At 41.4% G+C, this 20,313-nt stretch overlaps 2 protein-coding genes across 5 annotated transcripts; both read right to left on the bottom strand.

Annotated features, from left to right (window-relative positions):
* Positions 1 to 63: 63 nt before the first annotated feature.
* znf576.2 (zinc finger protein 576, tandem duplicate 2) lies at positions 64 to 4,151 on the bottom strand. 2 transcript variants are annotated; one of them, XM_020092701.2, is made up of 5 exons: positions 3,707 to 4,151; positions 2,851 to 3,036; positions 2,640 to 2,755; positions 2,050 to 2,193; positions 64 to 1,858 (listed from the first exon to the last, which is right to left on the bottom strand). In XM_020092701.2, exons 2-5 carry the CDS (start codon positions 2,993 to 2,995, stop codon positions 1,019 to 1,021), a joined length of 1,245 nt encoding a protein of 414 aa, XP_019948260.2. In that variant the 5' UTR covers positions 2,996 to 3,036; positions 3,707 to 4,151; the 3' UTR covers positions 64 to 1,018. The 2 variants fall into 2 exon arrangements, with proteins under 2 accessions (XP_019948260.2, XP_019948261.2); XM_020092702.2 differs by having other exon boundaries at positions 3,130 to 3,733.
* Positions 4,152 to 5,212: 1,061 nt separating this feature from the next.
* znf576.1 (zinc finger protein 576, tandem duplicate 1) lies at positions 5,213 to 17,241 on the bottom strand. Of its 3 annotated transcripts, none has more exons than XM_069536898.1 (10): positions 17,148 to 17,241; positions 16,083 to 16,586; positions 14,011 to 14,523; positions 9,385 to 13,022; positions 9,030 to 9,303; positions 8,476 to 8,673; positions 8,302 to 8,394; positions 8,013 to 8,193; positions 7,466 to 7,673; positions 5,213 to 6,914 (listed from the first exon to the last, which is right to left on the bottom strand). In XM_069536898.1, exons 2-10 carry the CDS (start codon positions 16,537 to 16,539, stop codon positions 5,625 to 5,627), a joined length of 6,852 nt encoding a protein of 2,283 aa, XP_069392999.1. In that variant the 5' UTR covers positions 16,540 to 16,586; positions 17,148 to 17,241; the 3' UTR covers positions 5,213 to 5,624. The 3 variants fall into 3 exon arrangements, with proteins under 3 accessions (XP_069392999.1, XP_069393001.1, XP_069393000.1); XM_069536900.1 differs by having other exon boundaries at positions 8,013 to 8,190; XM_069536899.1 differs by lacking the exon at positions 17,148 to 17,241 and adding an exon at positions 17,035 to 17,057.
* Between the last annotated feature and the right edge of the window lie 3,072 nt (positions 17,242 to 20,313).

The following is a 20,313-nucleotide window of genomic DNA, read 5'->3' as shown; positions in this document are numbered from 1 at the left end:
AATCCACCATTCAGGTTGTGTTTCTGTAGTAGAAGTGAGACCAAAAGACAGGAAGGCACGTCATTTCTTCAGCAGCCTCCCTTAGGATGGCATATTTTATTACTTTTTTTTTTGCAGTGTCCAGACACATTGCAGTGGGGAGAGAAACAATCCAATTAGCGAATAACATGATATACACAGATCCTTATGGGACTCAAAGGTATTACAAAGCAACGAGTTCCATTTCAGAAATGTCTAAGACATGAACTATTATTCTAATAAGTGAAAAAATAAAGAATAACATTTTTCACTGTGAGAAAAATCATGATTACAGTGGATCGTTTCTGCCCACAAACCAAACACTCCACAATTAATCTGAAGAACTTGGCCAAAATAAAATGTTAGCAGAATGCAATTTTGTTAAAAAAAAAAAAAATTCAATGAGACTTAATTTAGAAAGGAACATAATCAAAATATTAAGTGTAAAAAAAATGCACAATATGAACCAGGAGCTGTACATAACATTTCTTTTGACACACATTCAAACATAGTATCATTACTAGGCATCTAATTTGCTTGATAATATGTACTTACCCAATCTGTTTTGAAAAAAAAGGAGGAAAAAAACATTAAAAACATTTTGCCACAAAGTGAGTTAAACTCAAGACACAGTTATAAATTCACACCACACGCATTTCACGCATTAAAAACTGAAACAAATCATTAAAAAAAAAAAAAAAAAAAGAGTTAATCAAAATGTTTTTTCCAGACAAACTATGTTCCGTGACAAAGGGTGTAATAGATGGATTTAACAATATTTGGTTAGTCAAATGAGAACATGTGTCTGTTTGTCCACAGTTAAATCAGCTCATTATCAATAACTCAACCCAAAATTAGCTAAAAAGTCATTCTCAAAAACCGTTTCAAACTCATCTGAGACCATGGTGTGGAGCATCAAATATTCAATATTGAAAAATGGAAAATTCCTGGCTAAAATCTTCAAAAACCATACACTTTTTAAAATGTCCACATAACACAATTATCTCTTTGCAGTTGGGTTTTCGGGCTTTTCATCCGGGTGGCTTTTTTGGTGAGCTTTCAATGTGCGCTCACGACCAAAGCTCTTGCCGCAGGTCGGACAGGCAAAGCGACCGATAGCGTGAGCCCTTGACATGTGGGCGTCGAGCTGCTCAGAGCGGGCAAAGCTCTCTTCACATTCGTCACAGGGGTGGGCTTTCCGTGGGGCGTGTTTCTCCTTCTTGTGAGCGCGGAGCTGAATCAAGCTGGGGAACGAGAGATCACATTCAGGACACGGGTGCTGACGCAGGGGGGCTGGGTCTACTTTAGGTTTCTTCTCCTTTCCTGAAGCTTGGCCATCATCCTCTGGGATCTTTTCTTCTGTTTCTGATTTTGCTGCGGCTTTAGGGGGGCGGCCTCGCTTTGCTAAACGTGGCTTTCCCTTCTCCTCGGCTGGAGGTGGTGCTGACTCGGATGTGCTGCTGGCCGTCACCGCTTCCTCAGGTGCTTCTGCCTCATCCTTCTTTTTCTGCTTTCCCTTTTTCTCAGCAACAGCCGGTTCTTCGGTTTTGGAAGGCCGTCCGCGTTTCTTGGCGGATGAAGAGCTGTCGTTGCATTGCTGACCTTCCGGGTATTTCTCCTGGTGAGCTACCAGCTCGGACTCCTTTTCAAAGCCTTGACCACACTTCTTGCATTGATGGGTCTTCGTGGGCTCCTCTGGCTGTTGTGGAGTCTCTACATCTGGGCGGGGATGCTGGATCAGGCGATGAGTACGCAGAAGCGCAGCACTCCGGAAGGTTTCATTGCAATCTTTACACACCAACTGTTTCTCCGGACACACTTGTCTTCTATGGGTTGTGAGCTGCATAAGTGAGGAGTAAAATGTTAAACAAAACATTTACATAAGTAGTACCAACCTAGAAGGTATCTAATATTTTGAAAATAACTACACATTTTTAATTATGTAAGAGATATTAATTTCAAATATTCACATTCATACTGTTTTAATTTCAAGAAATATTCTTAATAAAAAAACTACAATATTATACGTACTTCAGAGAATGTTTTAAAGCTCTCCTTGCAGTGAACACATTTGAAGGGCTTGTCATCCTTGCTGTGTGTAGGCTGGTGCTGCGTCAATTCCTCAGATGACAGAAATGTGCGATCACACACATAACATGTGAACAATGTGTTTCCCTGTGAGAACATAAAAAGATACAAATATAAAGCACAGCCAAAGTTAAAGAGTATTCAAGACTAAGAACTGCTTGTGGTGTATCAAATTCATTCAGTTCACCGAGGACTAAGCAGGCAACAGGAGACATTCTTAATAGTCTATTTTCTTGAATTACAATCCTATTAAGAGTACAGAAAGAGAAAGGTTAAACAATCACAGACTAGGAGAAACAGTCTGATGGAATATATTAAAATATTGTAAATTACAGGCGACAAAAGCATTATTATTATTATTAAACCATGCAAAGTGATTGCAATTTAAAGACTATAAAACTCAGTGTAAATATGTCACTCTGCAAGCATTTTATGAACTCAACTCATAAATTCAGAGGTATTAATATGGATACATAAATTGTTTTAGACCTGTATTTTCACTGAACTACATGAACTAGCACTGTGAAACGTACCTGCTGAAGCTGTTGCTTATACTCTTCCCGGTGGCTCTTCTTCATGTGCCTTTCCTTGGCTTTGGCACTGCAGAATGTGATGAAGCACTGGAAACACTGCAGGTTTTCATGCTGGTCTGGAGGGTGGAGATGTAAACGGATTGCATGAGAGATCCACGGGTGATCTTTCATTTGAATTCAACAAACTAATTATGTCCACTGTGTTACTTACAGGACTGAACAGCGGGTGCAGGGGGCCCATTCAAAGTGATGGGTTTGTAGGGCTCTGCTGGTTTCTCAGGGGGAGCTTCAGGAGGAGGGTCCGGTAACCCCCGGCCCATCACTATCTCCTCAATGTTCAAAATATCAGAGTCCATCCTGGGAGGCTGGCGGGTCTCAGCAGACACAACAATTTCCTCTGATTTTAAAAAGAATGCGGCAGAAAGACACAGCAGCAGTTTGATTAACAGCGGGAAACCACACTCATAATCCCACATGCGTCAGGACTTACGTTAACAAGCAGTTCTGTTCAACAGATGACAATACACGAATAGTCTGCAGGACTGGGTAGGCTGTAGCACTATAGTGGTTGTTTATAAAAACTCGTTTTGCGAAGCTTCGCGGGTTTTAACTGAGTCCAGTTCCTCCCTGTGATCACTCAAGTTTCAGCTCATCCTAGCTAACGCTAACGTACGTTAGGGCCGCTAGCTACGCTAACTAGCTGCATGCAAGCTGACGAACATCCGGCCGTGTGTGAGCTGATTCAAATGCATCACCGAGTCTATCTGATAAAGAAGTGCGACTTAAAGAAAATATATGTGCGCCAGTTTCATGCCTGTACACGTAGCTAATGCTAATCGTAAAGAAAACAGTCACATCGAGCGGGCTAACGCTAGCTAGCAGTTAGCGCTAACAACACGGGCTGCCATTCAAAACGGACCGAAGACTTTTTCTCTCATCAAACCAACTTTAACCTTTTAACGCACACACGCATCTCCTACAAATAAATAACAGGCACGTTAATATCTGTGCGTGTTGTGCGTGATTTCTAGAACAAGCTAGTAAAAGTGAGTAAACGCCAGCGTTACCTCTGCCCGCTCTTTGAATGTAGTTTGACTGGAGGAGAGTTGACCTCACAGAAGCACAACACACAGAGCGGCTCCCGCACTTCCTGGCGCTGTGTGTTGTGATCACAGTACAACTAAGATGGCCGCCGGTCACTCTTCAGTACCGGTCTGTGTTCACTACTTGTTAGTGAATCTTGTTCAGAGAAAAAAAATGAACAAATGTCGATTGCAGATCTGTCGTCTTGCTCCGGGGCTCGTGCAGAGAAGCTAATGATGAATACCGGAAGAAACAGAAGCATTGCATGGAAGCGAAACACGTGACTTCAACTTCAAACCTTGTTATAAAATATATTCACGGTTTCAAAATGTAAACTAACCTGTTGATCCCAGGCACTGCAACAGTACAGCTTTACGTTTGTGTGTCTGGAGTTGGACTCACCTTATTTTCTATCAACTCTAATTCTATGACTGATCTTCGTCACGTGACCAAATACAACTTAGTGAAAAGTACTTCTTGTAATTCTCTCTCACTCAGCTTCAGTAGTTTTGTTGATCTGCCTCTCTCCCACTCATACCTCGTTTTATTTCATATCAGTGACCACGTGTTTACAAGCACAGGTAAAAAACAGTGGAGAACTTGATCTTACAAAGTTAACTTCTCACTTCCCTCCATTTTCAATAAACAGGCACTTTACACACCATGTGTTTATTCAGAGTATTTCTTTGATCATAGATATACCCTACCTCTACCTGTATGAAAATATCCAATAAGCATTCATTCACAATTGTTTTTCACTATTTTGTCACTGTTATTATTGGAGTATGGTCCAATGACACCTTTGAGATAAATAAATATCTTTCACTTTAGACAATTAGACACGTCGCAGTTGGAAAAGCACAGGTTTTAATAGGTTTTTGATTCAATCAGGCAAGAATCAAAGAAATCAATGGCAATTCAATATTTGTATTGTATTGTATTGTTAGCAGAAGGTTAGTAGGTAAAATATAAGGTGAATGTATTATAAACAAGCTACTATCACTAAATAAATAAATGAAATAAATAGAACTTTTCTATTATTCTCTGCATTTTTATAAACAAGACACATTTTAACGTAACATATTTATTAAGGTAAATCTTAATACATGTGTTTGTTATGTAAAATATAGCAGCATTATAAAGTGTTCTTGTGATTTGATTTAGCACATTTATATTGTTTATTGTTGTATCTATTTTTTTATTCCTCATGAAGCTTTTTACACACAAAACACTTTGCACTGGTATCATCAATATTTTGGGGATCTGATTATAAATAATGAAAATAATGCCTGATTTCCATGTTAAAGCTTCAGTTTCAGGGTCCTGCTACTGTGCACACCAGCTCACTGTCACACCGTCATAGCTTAGACAGTTGAACATTAGAGTCAGTTGTTAGGAGTAATTTCTGTTTTTTCCCTAGTATGACAAGTCTTTAAGCCTATAAAGTGCCAACATTTTAAGCAAAAAAGCCCAAACAAATCAACAATGCATTTGGTACTAAAATTGTTTTAATTGTTTCATGGAATTCAAATAAATAATGTTACAATCACAGAGCTAAAATCAAGCTCATCATGGAAAGTAAATTGAGTCAAGTTTAAATAAAAAGTAAAAAACATCATGGTAACTTTATTTTTCAAATTCATTTGTATCTCTTTTACAGAAAAAGTGTATAGCTATGAGTTAATCTATTTACATTTCCTCCTGAAGGCAAATTTATTTTTACACTTGCTCAATAATATAATAAGCCATATCCCAAAGCATTTGTTTTTCTAAGTTGCAGCACAATCATCTTACAAAAGAACAGACACTGCCAGTGAAAGGCATCATGGGAAAGTTGTAAGGATAGATGATAAAAGAGCATTGTTTTTGATTAGCCTAAATGTGAAAAGCAATGGGTAAAGACTACTCTTTCCCAACACTGCCTTGATTGTGGAAATTCAAAAAACAATTGTGGTTGCGTGAGATACATAGAAAGACACAGCACTTAAGGCATAGCACTCGAGATGTTCGCTGACAGTCACCAAAACGGCACCTGCCCCCTTCTCCCTCCCCAAGCTGCTCTGGCCAGTGGCCCGAACCATCGTAGCGCGTGGCTGCATCCGGCAGAAGACATTCCTCCACCATGGTGGGATTGGGGGTTTCACTTGTTGAGTGGGTTTTCTCTACAGGGGGTTGAGGGGGAACAGAGTCCTGCGTATCAGAGCCACTGGAGAGGATTAAAGCCTTGGACACCTCCAGTCTGAAGGCCATGAGAGTCAAAGGTGCAGAAGGTGCCTGCTGATCCTGTCGGTACAAGAGCCAGGAGTTGACCAAAGCCAGATCTGTCAGGTACCAGAGCACTGCTTGAGGCCAGCAGGTTGGAGCCAAGGCAGTGAGGGGAATAGGGTAAAGGTTTCGCAAATCTCTGTTGAGAAGAGCCGACATCTGGGCCTTCTCAAAGTTGTCGGTGAGAGAAGCCATGCTCCTCTGGCCATTCCCCGCAGTAGAAAGAATAAATCCGCAGTGTGATCTGCGTAACATCAGCTTCCCGTCTGAGCTCACAAACTCATCCCCAATCTGCCCCCGTGCTCCACCCACCCTGCCTGCACCATGAACTCCAGCAACCAGCAGGCGTTCCAGCATTGCTGGGGTGGAGAGTTCCTGTTTGCAAAGAAACACCATACTTCCTTTAGGGACCATTTTCTCTACAGCATCTTCTTTGTCGGAGAGATTCAATTTAAAATCCACATGCAGGAGTAAACCCCCAAATCCAATTAATGTAGTGCAGTAGAGAGACACTTTGTAATTGTGCAACCTCCCGGTCAATGGTAGTAGATATTGGTCAACTGCATAATCACCCTCTCTTCTCAGGGACTGGCAGCCTGCTTTGAAGCGGCTCAGTAATGGCTGAACCTTCCACAGTGGATCAGTCTGTGTTTTGGAAGTGTTTGGATCATTTGTATTGTCACGTTGGCTTTCCCCGTCACTTTGCTGAGAAATTACAAATTGACTGCTTGGCAGAGTTTTGTCTTGATGTCTATTTTGAAAATCAACGTCGTGCCTTTCTTCCTGAATAGTACTGTTGACTGGATCTTTTGCAGGAGAAGCAAACTTCAACTTGCAAGTCAGCTCAAGGAAACGTGAAAGTGGTACGGCGTCAGCAATTAAGGGAACCTTTGTCAAATCGTCCCAGTAGAGCCTCGGACTGGGAAACTGAAAAGTAAAGAGATCAAATAAATAACAACATTTGGTGGTCTTGCATCTAATTAAAGCTGGGGATGGTAAGCCTGGAAAAGCTAGCAAGTGCAAAAAACACTTTAAAAATACACAATCACTACGTCACCCTACCATCAACCATCTCATCACAGCAATGTCTTCAAAACACATGAGTGCACACTGCCTGACAACGGCTGGAAGCTGACTTATGTGACTCGCTCGCTAACTTCTGACTATTGTCTAAGCTTCAGTGGTGTGTGTCTCTCTGGCTTGTGAAGACTATGGTCATGCAGAGTGAGAGCATGGGCAGGCAAGTAGATCAGTTAGTGGCAGAAAGCTACGCTAGCTGGTCAGGTTTACAACAGTCCTGTGAGGGCCACAAACACAAGATTTTTTAACATTTAAACAACTTCATTAATTGATGGCAAGGGATGTGAAGAGGATTTCATCAAATAAGATAAAAAGTGTCAACTGAAACAACTTGAGCAACACTACCTTTACCAGCGTCAAGCAATAATTTAAGAAGCAAATCAAATAGGAGGACAAACCTTCAGAGTTCCCATTGCAACGTGGATCCCAACAAACTTTGCAACCTCCCTGGCTGTGACAGGGTTCGACATGTTGGATAGTTTATTTGTGCAATTGGCAATTTCTTCCCAGGTATCCCAACTAAAGTATTTGGAGAAGTAATCAATAGGCTCCCTGGTCCTGTTTTCATCTCTTGGTGCAAGGAGCTGGTTTGTTGAGTTTGACAAACTGTGGAAGAAAAGAAAGAACACCATGAACAAACAGGTGAACACCAAAGACAGATAACATTTAATACATGTTACTACGTAAGTACCAGGTTTTCTGTTTTTCAACAAATTCATATCTACAACCCAGAGTTTGCCCATAACTGTACCAGTTAAGACAAATTCTAATGATAATTAATTTTTTTTTTTTGACAGTCAACATGTGTTCTGTGAATACTTAAAAGATAAGATAAATCTTTATTGATCCACAATAGAGTTGGTACAGCAGCAGGCAGGTCAGAATGATTGAGACAAGAGAATAAAGCATATAAGAGAAAGGCAATAAAATAAAAAACTACTGTACTTTTGAGATGTTTGATCTGGCTGTCGTGCACAAATGGTCTTGTTCTTGGAAAAATAAGCCATCACTTCTGCTTCCGAGTCAAGCTGAGGATCAGACAGTTCACCTCGTTCCTCTTCATCAGAGCTCCGGAGGAGAAAGTCCCGGAGGTCTGGTGGATGAGGCCACTCAGCATCTGCCTCTGCTGAAAGATTGGTTACTTTACAGAGAGTTCAATGTTCATCAATTTTAATAAATAGCTCATTAATAAAGTTGTTACTATTGTTTGTGATTTTTGAAACAGAAAACAAACCTTGTCCAGGTGCAAAGTCACTGACCCCTGGTTCTGACAACAGCCCTCTCACTCCTATCTCCTGGCGGTCTTGTGTGGCTTGCCTTCCTTCATCTGTTGTTAATGTTGTTTCACATTTATAAAGGTTTTACGATACTCTTCAATGTACTGAGGATATAACTAGAAATCACTCACATAAAGCAGCATCAGAACTTTGATGCTCTGTCTGATGTGCAACACTGGATCCCTCTGGTGTTAAACTCCCTCTGCTGGTCTGAGTGGCTCCCAGTAGAAGCTCCCTCTCCTCCTCTTTTACTGGGTAGAAGATACACTGGTTGGTGTTGAACTCTGGTGTGATGCGACTGTTGTTTGTTGTCTCCTCAGTCTGTATTACTGAAAACACAAGTCCAGAAACATTATTCATCCATCTCTGACGTGGCAGAACACTGTGAATTTACCACCATATACTGTAGGCTCACTTATTTATCACCTAACTTCAGGAAAATCACTTATACCATGTAAATTATATTATTATATTGATTGTTTATATTTTATAATCTATAGTGGATTATAAGAACGGTTCATGTCCATGATGGACAGACCATTTTCTGTGAATCATCTCCCTACTCTCTCATCCTGTTTCCTTTCTCTATCAAATAAAAGCAAACAAAATATATATTTTAAAAAGCCAATAATCCGATTCCCTGCAATGTTTTTAAAATGCTACAACAGTATGTGCTCATACTTACATGGAGTTGCAGTGTTTTCATTTTCATTCACTGGCTCCACATTCCATCTGATGTGCCTGCTGCCGTGTGAGGCCTGAGCCTCATTCAGCACGAGGGTGCTCTCCTCTTTCACCAGAACAGTCCTGATGTCACGTTGGTGATGTGGCTGCACATTTAACCTCAGCCTATTCTGACTGGAAGGTGCAACCAACAGCGGATCTGAGATATTCTCTTCAACCTTGATCTCCCGGCTCCCAGGGACTTGAACTACATTTGCAGTAATATTGTCCAAACCCTGGAAAGAAATTTTTTTGTTTGTTGATAAAATAGCAATACGTAATTGATTGTGAATGTACTGTGTTTGTTCGTATCTAACCTGTCTTTGATTGCTCCTTGCAGTCCTCAGACACAGCTCTTTGTCAGCAATCTCTCTCTGTCTAGAGGTGAGGAATTTCTCCAGTATGATGCCTGGAGACTGATCAACCTCCCGGTCATGTTCCTCTCCTTCATTCATTACTTCCTCCACACTCGTGGTGACCGACTCCAGCTCAAAAACGACTTGCTCTTCAGGAGATTCCTCTAACGCAGGGGGCCCGTGAGGCAAACACGCGGCAGGAGCAGTAGCTTTTTGGGCCTCACATTCAGGATTGGTCTTTGGCTGTGAAGTCTTTATGCCAGTCTCAACTTCATCATGAGCTCCTGAGTCAGGGGTGATGGCGTGTTTTTCATAAATGACCTGACATTCATCTTGTTCTTTCTCTGATTCTGTTCCTTTGACAGTATCCCCACCTAAAAACGTCCTAGTTATCATGCCCCTTTTTAGATGTCCTCTTCCTCGTCTCCTGCCCCTTGTAGTGTTATTTATTGCAGCTCCTTTCCCTTCAACCTTTTTTCTCTGGACTACCATTTCTTCCTCTTCTTCCTTGATCTCCACTTGATGCGTGGAGCACGACACTGTTTGCCAAGTTAAACTTTTTTCTATTATTGTTTCATGCCCAGGTGCTGTGGGTGTTTCAGTGCTTCCACACTCAGAATTCCTCTTGGATTCATCTTGAGCAACACTTTCTTGCAATGAAGCTGGGTCACTTTCATCTTTTTCATTCTGCTCCCCAACAGTGACTAAATCCACCTCAAGAAGTAAATCCTCCTTGATGTCTTCATCCACTGTAGCTTGAACTTCAGACTCTGGGCTGGGATTCTTCAGCATTGAATTTTCTTGCTCTGCTTCATCTGATGTTAAAGGTTCCCCAGTCTCAAAATTCCTTGTCTGAGTAGAGATATTTAAACCAGATTCAGATGTGAAATTTGAAGGTGTTTCACAGTTTTTCCCTTGATCAGATAAAGAGCAACCATCTGAAGAGGTTTGAAATTTAACATGGGCTTCTGTTTTACTACCATGCTTATCTTCACAGGCACTCATTTCAACATCTGAAGGAGGAACAGGTAAAGACGGGGATGGAATCAAAGCTGGAAAACAGACAGTCCGCTCTCGGTCTTCTAAAGCCAACTCTGTCACCTCAGGCTCAGTATCCCAGTCTGCAGCTGCATTCATCACCCCAACAGCCTTAGCACTCTGTTTTGGAAGCTGGTAAAGATCCAGCCTGGAGACCCCTTCAAAGATGTTCCCATTGGTGTACGTGAGACTGGGACTCTCGACGATATGCACCGTCGCCTTATGCTTCTGAAGGGACGAGAGTTCGCTGAATCTCTCCCCGCAGTCCTTACACTCTAAGGCACGTTTGGAATGAGAGGAGGTTATTACACCCTCTGTCTCTACTTTCGAGGAGGCTTTGCGCTTCCTGGTGGTCTTTGGCTTGGTGGGTAGTGTCTCTGATGGTTGACGGGAAATCTGTAGCGAGGACAACAACGAAAGAGCTTTTTGGTTCTTTTTTGGTCTTCCTCCTTTCTTCTTATTTTCTGCTGTGAGATTATTTGCAGACTCACTTGTTGGGAGTTTGTTGTCTTTACTCTGTTGAGACATTGGTCCGGCATCAACAGGTGAAGCCTCCTGTTTCTGACTTGATGCCTTTGACGGGTCTAACTTGTAAACTTTCAGCTGGGGCTGTTTGTGGCCTTTCAGTAGAACAAGCGGGTCTTGTGTTATGTGTGGTTCTTGTATTTCTGCTGAAGCTGTGTCTGTATTAACTTCTTCCTTTTTTGCCAGGTTTTTCTTTCTCTTCCCATCCTTTGCTTTCTTGGGCAGATCTTTTCGCATTATTTTCGTTTGTTTTTTCTTTTTAAAAACAGGCAAAACAGCAGTTTTGTGTTCACTTACTGTCATCACACCCTCCCTGGCTTGTTCCTTTTGCTTTTTAATTTTATTTTTTCTTGTATGCTTTTTTCTTGTATCAAGGTTGATTTGTTGCTCCTGTGATTCCTGGTTTAATGAGGGTAATTTTATTTCAGCTGTAGATACCAAGTGTCCCACCTCCCTCTCTTTTTTTCCCTTTCTTCCCTTCTTCTGTGATGAGGCTTTTTTGGGTGAGAGATCTGTTGTTATCTCTTCTTCCCAAGTTGGCTGATGCTGCTGTGATGGCTTCTTCTGTTTCTTGATTTTCTTTTCTTTGCTCGATGGACCAAATTTAACAACAAGATGAGACTTTTTTGTTCTTTGGCGTTTGGGAGGTTTGGCTTCAATTTGTAAATCATCCTTTCTAATGGATCTGACCTGTTCTTGTATATATCCTTGAAAGATAAACGTCCTGGCTGGCTTTCTTTTCCGCACTTTAACTAGCTCTTGAGCTGACATTACATTCACAGGTAACTCTGAAATCTGTGGCACCTGCTTAGACTCTAACTGCGATGGAATCTCTTTTGGAGCAGATGCGTCCTCAACTTCAGACAACTGTTCCTGACCCGTCTTCTGATCTACTAACAATTTCTCAGAGGAGTCTTGTTCAAATGGCTCCTGTAAAGCCTTTTCTTGCATCTCTTGTGGTACAACTCCGTCCATCACATTGTGGATTAGATCTTGACTTTCTGTCTGCACTAATGATACATCATCTTCTTTGACGTTTCTTTCAGATTCACTTGGGGTTTCTGTGAGTGTGTCTGATGGAACATAAGGGCAGGTAGTGACTTCCTGTTGCTCCGTTTGTAAAGGTGTCAGCTCCAACTCAACTGTTGACATAAATGTCGGGACTGACAGGCCAGTCTCCTGCTCATCTATCACAGTCTGATCTGGAGTCTTCTCCAGTTCAGTGGTTGGCACAAGAGAGGAAGACGGGATTTCTTCTTTTGGCAAAGTTTTGGATTGTTCCAGCTCCAATGTCGGCATCAGAGCAGGGGTGAGTTCTAATATGAACGTTTGCTCAAGGTTTTGATCCTGACAAACCATTTGATTCACTGGGTCAGACTGAAATGCACTAATCTCAGGCTGTTGAAGGCTCTGATGCATCACCTCTCCCTCGTGTCTCTCTGTTTGTTCAGTCTGAACAAATGTCAGCTCTATACTTTCACCTATGGTTATGTGGGAACCTAATTCTGGGAAATGAGGGTTTTCCAATTGCCCGTCCGGTGTAATAGGTTCCAGTATAATTGTTTGCTCCATTGGATCAAATTGGTGGTTTAAAGTGTCCAGTTCAATTGTCTTTGATTCTGACTGTCCTATAAAATCTATCTGAGGTGGACTGATGTTTACTGGTTCTGCCAGATGTGGAATTTGCTGCAATTCCAGTGGAGGTGCATGAGGCGGCACCTGCCCCAATATGACAACTTGGTTCACTTTCTGCACATTTCCTAAAGACTCAATCAGTCTGCGAATCTGCTCTGTGTCAATATTGGAATCAACTTTTTGCAGCGGTCCATTGGGCTCCAGTTGTAATAGTCCTGGTTGGCAAATAGATATCGGCGTTATGATGGGTGTATTTTGCTTCACTTGCTGCCCAGTTGGTAGTGCATGTCTGGCTGCAGCAGGCAACACATTGTGCTTAGTTTTCATGTGATGTAGCCGTGTCTTGGTGGTCTTGAAAATTGCCTTGCATATGGAGCAAGAATATTTTACTGTAGAGGCACCTGAAAATAATTCAAAGAAAAAAGTCTGTAATATACTGTATACAACGAATAGCAAAACATATTTTCAGCACCCTTATGGTGTGTTCACCACAAATCTTTGTTAAATTACGGTTACAATTTACCCGGATAAACACAAATGATCCCGGGAAATTTGCGCCGCATTGCGTGGACACAACATTAGAGTTTAAATTATATATATTATTATATTACAGTATATGTATAATTGGATCAGAAAATGGGACTAAAGCTGAGTATGTAGCCATTTGAGTAGCTCTATAAGGATGTACTTAGGCACTTTAAACTAACTGGCTGAGTGAGTATGTATAGTGTTTCCACACAAACGGCAGAGTCAAAAAAGGACTTTCTCAGGAGTTTCTCTTTCCAGCCCCCTAAAAAAAACTTGGATAACATCCAAATGAGCCCATGTGAGAATACAGCAGAGTCCAGAGGATGCATCGCAAACGAGTTGACGTGTCAATGAAGTTTTTAACACACCACAGATGCAAAACTGAAATAAAATACAAATATCTCAGGATGAAAAAGAGGAGCCATACCAAAATTTACTATTTCATAACATAATTTAGAATATGGAAAGGAAGATGTGAACTTAGAAGACAGCGAGATTTGAGAGTTTTTGATGTAATGGCCAAAGCATGTGTTGATGTGCTGTTACATCCTGTCACTGAACACTCCAGAGATTTCGTTGTGATTGTGTCTGAGCGGAGAATCTCCTGCTAAAGGCAAACTCTGAAAAAGTCTGAAAATGGCTTATGTTTGTTAAGCCTCACATTTACTAAGTAAGTCTGAGTGCAACAAGACAAGGAGGATGTTTTTTCGCAAACACTGATGAAAATCCAGAAAAAAGTTGATATTTTAGTCTGGACCAAAGTGGTGGACTACCTAGAGACATGTAGAAGACCACATAAAGTGGGTTACCTTTTCAATGTGTAAAATTACAGGATATTTTTAACATGAAATGTTTTCTCACCATCCTTTTTCTTCACTTGTGCTTTAGCTGTGGCAGCCCGCTCATCTAGCTCCGCTCCCTCTGGCAGGTGGGACACAATATGTTTCTGCAGAGCTTTGGACATGGTGAATCTTTTTCCACATTCCTTGCAAACGTATGGCCTTTCTCCAGTGTGTGTGCGTCGATGATACTTGAGCAATGTCAAAGTTTTGCAAGGTTTGCCACAGTCCGTGCAGGCATAGCCGTCCTGGCCAAAATGAATCTTTTTATGAATGGTAAGCTCGGACGACTTGTTGAAGGCCACGCCGCAGATCGGACACTTAAAGGGTTTCTTCTCGATGTGGGCTTTCTGGTGAGCCATGAGCTCTGTGGAGTTTGTGAAGTGGCGGTCACAAACGTAACAGGCAAACAGGGCGTTCTTCAGTATGCAATGTTCATATTCTGCTGGATGGCTCAACTTCAGGTGACGCTCCTTGCTCTTGTGGTCACTGAAGATTATGTGGCACTCAATGCACTGCAGGGAGAGCTGAGATGCTGGAAGGAAACAGGAGAGGAAATTAAAATGTAGCATTCATTCATATTATTAGCACAGAGACAAGTCCATGAAGTATAAAGCATTAAAAAAGTAAAATGTGGCTTTGGAGTAACTGCAGCTCCATCCATGTAGAAATGGCCTGGAGGGTTAATATGGTGGTTTCAGAAATGGAAAGAAGACTTTTACAGAACACACAGTAACTAACTAATTTGTGAAACACATCCCTTAGCATTAATATAATACTTTAATTTACTGTCACAGGAAATCAGAGTCTGTGCATTGGAGCTGTCAAAGAGAAAACTGGATTTTTAAGGCAGATACCAAATATAAATATATGAGAGATTAAAAGTATGAGAATTATATATTAGTGGATTGTTCTCAAAAACGTATAACTCAATCCTTTAATTTTTTGACAAATTAAGACAAAAATATAAAATGAGCAGGACAATTTCAGTGCTCTCTGGTGGACTGAGAGACACAGTGCAGCATGTGCATTTAAATGAGAAGTAGTGAGAAGCTAATATTGGTTTATATATAGGCCAAATAATTAGTCCGACTCTAACTTGCAGTGTTTTGCTTGGCTGCTGCTGAGCACCACAAGCTATTGATTCTATAAGTTTAATACTACATACATACTACATTTAATACTACTGTATATTGTGTAATTATATGCAGTATTACAAGACAAGATAGGGTTTTAAAAGAATGCTATCTTGTGAGTACTTACACTGTAAAAAGTATATAAACTCTGCAGTGATGTTTGTGCAGTTACTGTAATTAGCATAGATATTTTTACAGTATATAATATTGTATAATAAATCTCAAATCAATCAACATGTTGCCGTAAAAATCACCATAACCTATATGCAACTGAAAACAATTCAAGATGCTACAGACTCAATCACAACATACATCTCTATGTGTTTACTGTGTTGACAGCATGTTGCACTGTAAACTGGGGTTTTAAATAAACACTGAATCTCCAAACTAGGCAGTATAGCTGCTTTCAGTCATTAAACACAGAACATTTTCTGGGACTAATCTGGGACTAAGCCCCCCCTTGTGAAATGTCCAGAACATGTCTGAGTGAGCCCATGGGAGAATGGAGCAGAAAAATTCACAGCGAGCGAGTGAACGTGTTGATGACGTTTGTAACATGTAACGCACGCAAAACATGAAGAATACAATTATCTCAGGATAAAAAAGAGGTGCCACACACGTAGAGGCACTTTGGAAAGACTCCCATATTCAAGAGCTTTTGGCAAAAAGGGCCAATGTCGGTTTCGATGTGCTGTAAACAAAAACCCTTTGATTTCTGCAACACAATTTATGTTTCACATCCTGCCTCCTACATTCTCTACTCAGATGCAACTCCAAACCCAAATGTTCTGCACATTTTTCTGTTGTTTCTGTTGAAAGTGGCTGACCAGGACAAGAGTTCATGTCTGAATACAGCATATGACTCCTGTACCTTTAGTCCTAAATTCAATGTAATGATCAAACACCAAGCAGAACACCACACGCACACACACACACACACACAATACAAAGTACTCACATGTAAGAGGCATGACCAGTTGTTTGGACATGTCCATTTTCAGAGGATCTATCATAGCCTTCTTGGAAGGAACATATTTCCTCCCATCACGTACAACTTTATCCTGTTTCTTAGCCTTTTGCCCATCACACAGAGAATTTGTGTTTGTGTCACATTTTGTGGGCGCACATGTCTTTAAAGCAGAGTCCATCTTCATCCCTCCGGGCTTTTCTGAGGACTCACTCAGCGGCTGAACAGCAGTCTGGTTCTCCACTGCCTGCACGACTGCCCCCGCCTCATTTTCCTGTGGTGCGATTACTGTGTCAGTCTCAACAGGAGCCTCAGATGCAGCCCCCTCTTCTCGTGCATGTGGTTCAATGGGTGCTGGCTGAGCCTCTGTGCCTGTGTCCAGTGGTTGATCTGTGGGTGCTGTGGTCACAGGGGTTGGCCCGTTGTTTGCCTGGGTGGAACTCTGCATCGCTCTTGGCCTCTCAAATTGTTCATATGTTTCATTAAAAGCAGTTCCTATAGAAAAACACATATGACTGTTAATCAGACAAGTAAACCACAACTGAAATATCAACAACTACAGGAAACACAGCATTGGTTTCCTTTTTTTACATCACTTAAACCTACAGGAGCTTTGTAAGGGAAAGGCATCTTTACACAAGTAAAAAGCGGCGAGCTACATCTTTGTTTATCTGCGTGACGACAGCTGGGGAGGCAGAGAATGAATGGGCTCACAACATTTGTATGACAAAGGAAGACTGATGGACATGGAGGGCAGCCGGTGGAGGCTGTGACCCAACTCAACGATGAACTTTGAGTAAATAAAATGCCGGCAGAGGCTTGTAGCATGCTAACATGTTAAAAACACGCTATTAGCATGTATTTCTGGGTAACACAGATACACAGATAATGGCAGCCTGGCCAGACTCAATTCAACGGTTTGCGGTCAAATCTGGCTGGAAACCTTCATCATTTCCGATCCGAAGCTGCTAAATATCCACTCGTCCCTGCGCCCGGTAGTAAACACGGCCTCGGGAGTGTGTGTGTGGATGTACAGTGATGTAGATGTGAGGGTACCTGGGCTGCTCCGTCCGCACAAACATCTCCGCGTCGCACAAAGCTCAGCACTGCTGCAGACAGCGTGACGTCAGGGCTGACGAGACGCGCAAAGGAGTCATGGGAGTTGTATTTTCTTTCAGGTCAATCGTTAATAGGATTTTGTGCTCGACTGAAATTATACTGCCCTTCATAATAATGATAATAATAATAACAACCCTCAAAGACTTTATCCCCACCCACTGTGCAATCATTATTTATTAATCATATACTGTGCAATAACCATATACTATATATACCTTGCAATTAATCATGACTGTGCAATAATGTGTAACACTCATCCATCCACTGTGCAATATATTTATGACTCATACTGACCATAATCACTGCTGTGCAATACTCATTCATGTGCAATACCCACCCATCCACTGTGCAACACAGCTACTTGAATATAGTTACATGTATATTTGTAAATGTTTGTCAATTTCCACTATTTCAAATAAAGTATTTTTTTTTAACTTTTTAGTATTTTTGTACTCATATGTTTGCACTGTGAAGGAGTGGCTCTATTATTTCATTGTTGACCCTGTTAAATGACAATGAAGGCATTCTTATTCTTAAAACAACAATAATGATAATATTGTAGCGTCCCGCAGTAAAGATGACACGAGGCTTAAGCTCTCCTTCCTTCCAGGTTTATTTGTGTACACAGGTGACTGTGGGCTGTGACCGATGATGTGAAGATGATGAAGGAATCTCCGCTGACACCGTCTTGATAAAAGGTTTATTACAAAAAGTCCAGCATCAATACAAGAGAGAGTTGTCGTCGTAAACCTAAAGAAACATATATGGTTCCCCTACAAGGACACCTTCTCTGTCTAGTAACAGAGAAGAAGGCGCCAGCCCAAATTTAGAGTGGTGGTTAGAGCCTTGACCTAATGCCCTCATGTCAACATTCAGTTTTCCTCTTAAAACCTAACTTATGGACCTCCGAATCCTCAGGACCTATGGGCTTCAGACCCATAGATCAACTTCCTTCAAAGAGAACACAACACATGGCATTTCAGACACCACAGTAACATGGTGGTTGCCTCCCTCTGGCTCCTTTCCTCACACCTCAAGCTCCCGTCTCTCAACCCACCATCAAGAGGACAAACCCCTGTCTCCCAGCAAATGAAAAGCACACAGTCTCACCCAACCCACAGCCATTGGTAGCTGGAACTGACAACAGTGACACATGCCCAAACACTGACCTGTTCAATGACATTCTGTAAAACTCGCTTATTCAAACTATAATCTTTCAAGCTGAACTCTATTACTAAACCATCAACACATTATAACAGTCAACATTAACATTCACTACCAGTCTGTTACAATATCTTTAACTCCACAACACAACATATATAATTCTGAAGATGGACGTTAATTAATAAACGTCAAACAAAATTCAAACATAAATATTTGGTGTGTTCTCATGGAAACAGTGCAACGGTGCCTGTGATCTCTGCAGAATTAAATCAGTACAGAACTCTCACTCTGTCAGTCTTCATCCTGAGTTTGCAACGAACACTTGTGTCTGGATCATCTCTACATTGAGCAACTCTCTGTATCATAACATTTTACATTTACAGTCCAGTACTTTGTCGAATATTGTCACGTACAACTTGAAGACAACAATGGAGAAATCCGACGCCACTAAAGTCATCTACAAGCCCATCAAGGTATGTGTGAAGTTTTCTGCTGCACAGGACAGGTGAGTAAGACCCACTGTAGTTTCCAGTCTGCATCAAAATGAGGTCACTCAAATAAACTGTGTCCTTTATTTATACACAAAAACAAAGATTTACACATAAAGACGTTTGGCCTATTGTCTGTTGTGTAGACTGCAGTTATGACTCAGCTGCTGAGACTTCAGGAGAACAATCAGCTCCCATCATCAGTGTCTGGTGAAGACATGATGAACCTGATCGAGGAGGAGAGCAAAACATCTCTGAGAGTGCAGTAAATTATTAACACACACACACACACACACATTCACAACACTTGACCTCAGCTCATGTCACACCAGTGTGTGTGTGAGGAAAAGGAGCAGTAAAGATGAAGCTTGTGTTTTCTTTCTGTTATGAAGGTTCTGGGAGAATCAGCTGAAGGAATACAATAACCCTGAGTTCCTCCCACTGCTCAAACTGTTCAATCTGGTGAGTTCACAGTCCTGAGAAGACATCTCAGGAGTTTGGCTTCAATTGTTACATGACTCTTGATTTCTTCAGTAAATTTGTCCAATCTTCTCCTCACATCCTCATTCCTTGTTTCAGGTCTGGGAAGTGAGCAACAGTTTGAAGAAGAGGGACATTGAGTTTGAGGCACGACAGCTCATCAAGTCCCCAAAGACCATACCTCCTAAGTTCAGGTGAGTTGAGTCACATTTCAAACATTTATCATCTTGTGTGTGTTTGTGTGTGTGTTTGTGTGTGTGTGTGTGTACATTGCTCCTCCAATACTTTTCATTTGGTTACTCTGCAGTGGTTGTTTTTTGTCTGTGGTGTTGTGAAGTGATGTTAACACAAACTTTCAATGACTGTAACCTACAGTAATTCTAGGATCATCAGTTTGGCTCAGAAATTCTCCAGCATCCTGAAGGAGCAGCATCAGCAGCCCCTCACCTCCAAACACCTGGGCCCACGAGAGGTGGTTCCCAAGGTACTTCAGGGCTTCTGGCTGCCTCCTTAAAACACCAGCATGAACATGCCGTCCCAGCACCTCAGTGTTCTGGCTGTTAGCCTGACCAAAGAAGTGGAGGACAAGGTCTCCAAACTTCTGCCCTCACTGCTCCATGAAGTCCGCTTCACCCGCTCCACCAGGGACAAACTGGTCCAATCAATCCTGGACAGTGTGACACGGAGCTTCACTCGCCAAATATTGTTGCATCAAATGATATTGTAGTTTTTCATGTTTCACTTGATTTGTCAAATAATAATTGTATTTTTGCATTGCAGTCTGTCTCTATCAGTCATTTTCATTTGTTGCGAACTGCAACAGGAAATTAAAACTTTGATTAATTTCACAATTATTCTTTTACATTTACAAACATCTCAGGATTCATATTTTTGCTGAAACTTGCTGGATGCAACATGGGTATGTCCTTATCTTAAAATTAGTCCAGTCACACATCTCCCAAATATTTCAC

This window comes from Paralichthys olivaceus, chromosome 13 (genome assembly GCF_024713975.1).
Source record: "Paralichthys olivaceus isolate ysfri-2021 chromosome 13, ASM2471397v2, whole genome shotgun sequence".
NCBI lineage: Eukaryota > Metazoa > Chordata > Actinopteri > Pleuronectiformes > Paralichthyidae > Paralichthys > Paralichthys olivaceus.
This window is presented reverse-complemented; position numbering and strand designations above follow the sequence as displayed.

Coding starts and splice junctions, on each gene's coding strand:
- znf576.2 (XM_020092701.2), bottom strand. CDS start 2,995: ATGGACTCTGATATTTTGAACATTGAGGAGATAGTGATGGGCCGGGGG. Junction 2,756..2,850: donor TGCACCCGCTGTTCAGTCCT/GTAAGTAACACA, acceptor TCCACCCTCCAG/ACCAGCATGAAAACCTGCAG. Junction 1,859..2,049: donor GCTTTAAAACATTCTCTGAA/GTACGTATAATA, acceptor TCACTTATGCAG/CTCACAACCCATAGAAGACA.
- znf576.1 (XM_069536898.1), bottom strand. CDS start 16,539: ATGCAGAGTTCCACCCAGGCAAACAACGGGCCAACCCCTGTGACCACA. Junction 14,524..16,082: donor ACTGGTCATGCCTCTTACAT/GTGAGTACTTTG, acceptor GTTTCCTTCCAG/CATCTCAGCTCTCCCTGCAG. Junction 13,023..14,010: donor ACAAGTGAAGAAAAAGGATG/GTGAGAAAACAT, acceptor AATTATTTTCAG/GTGCCTCTACAGTAAAATAT.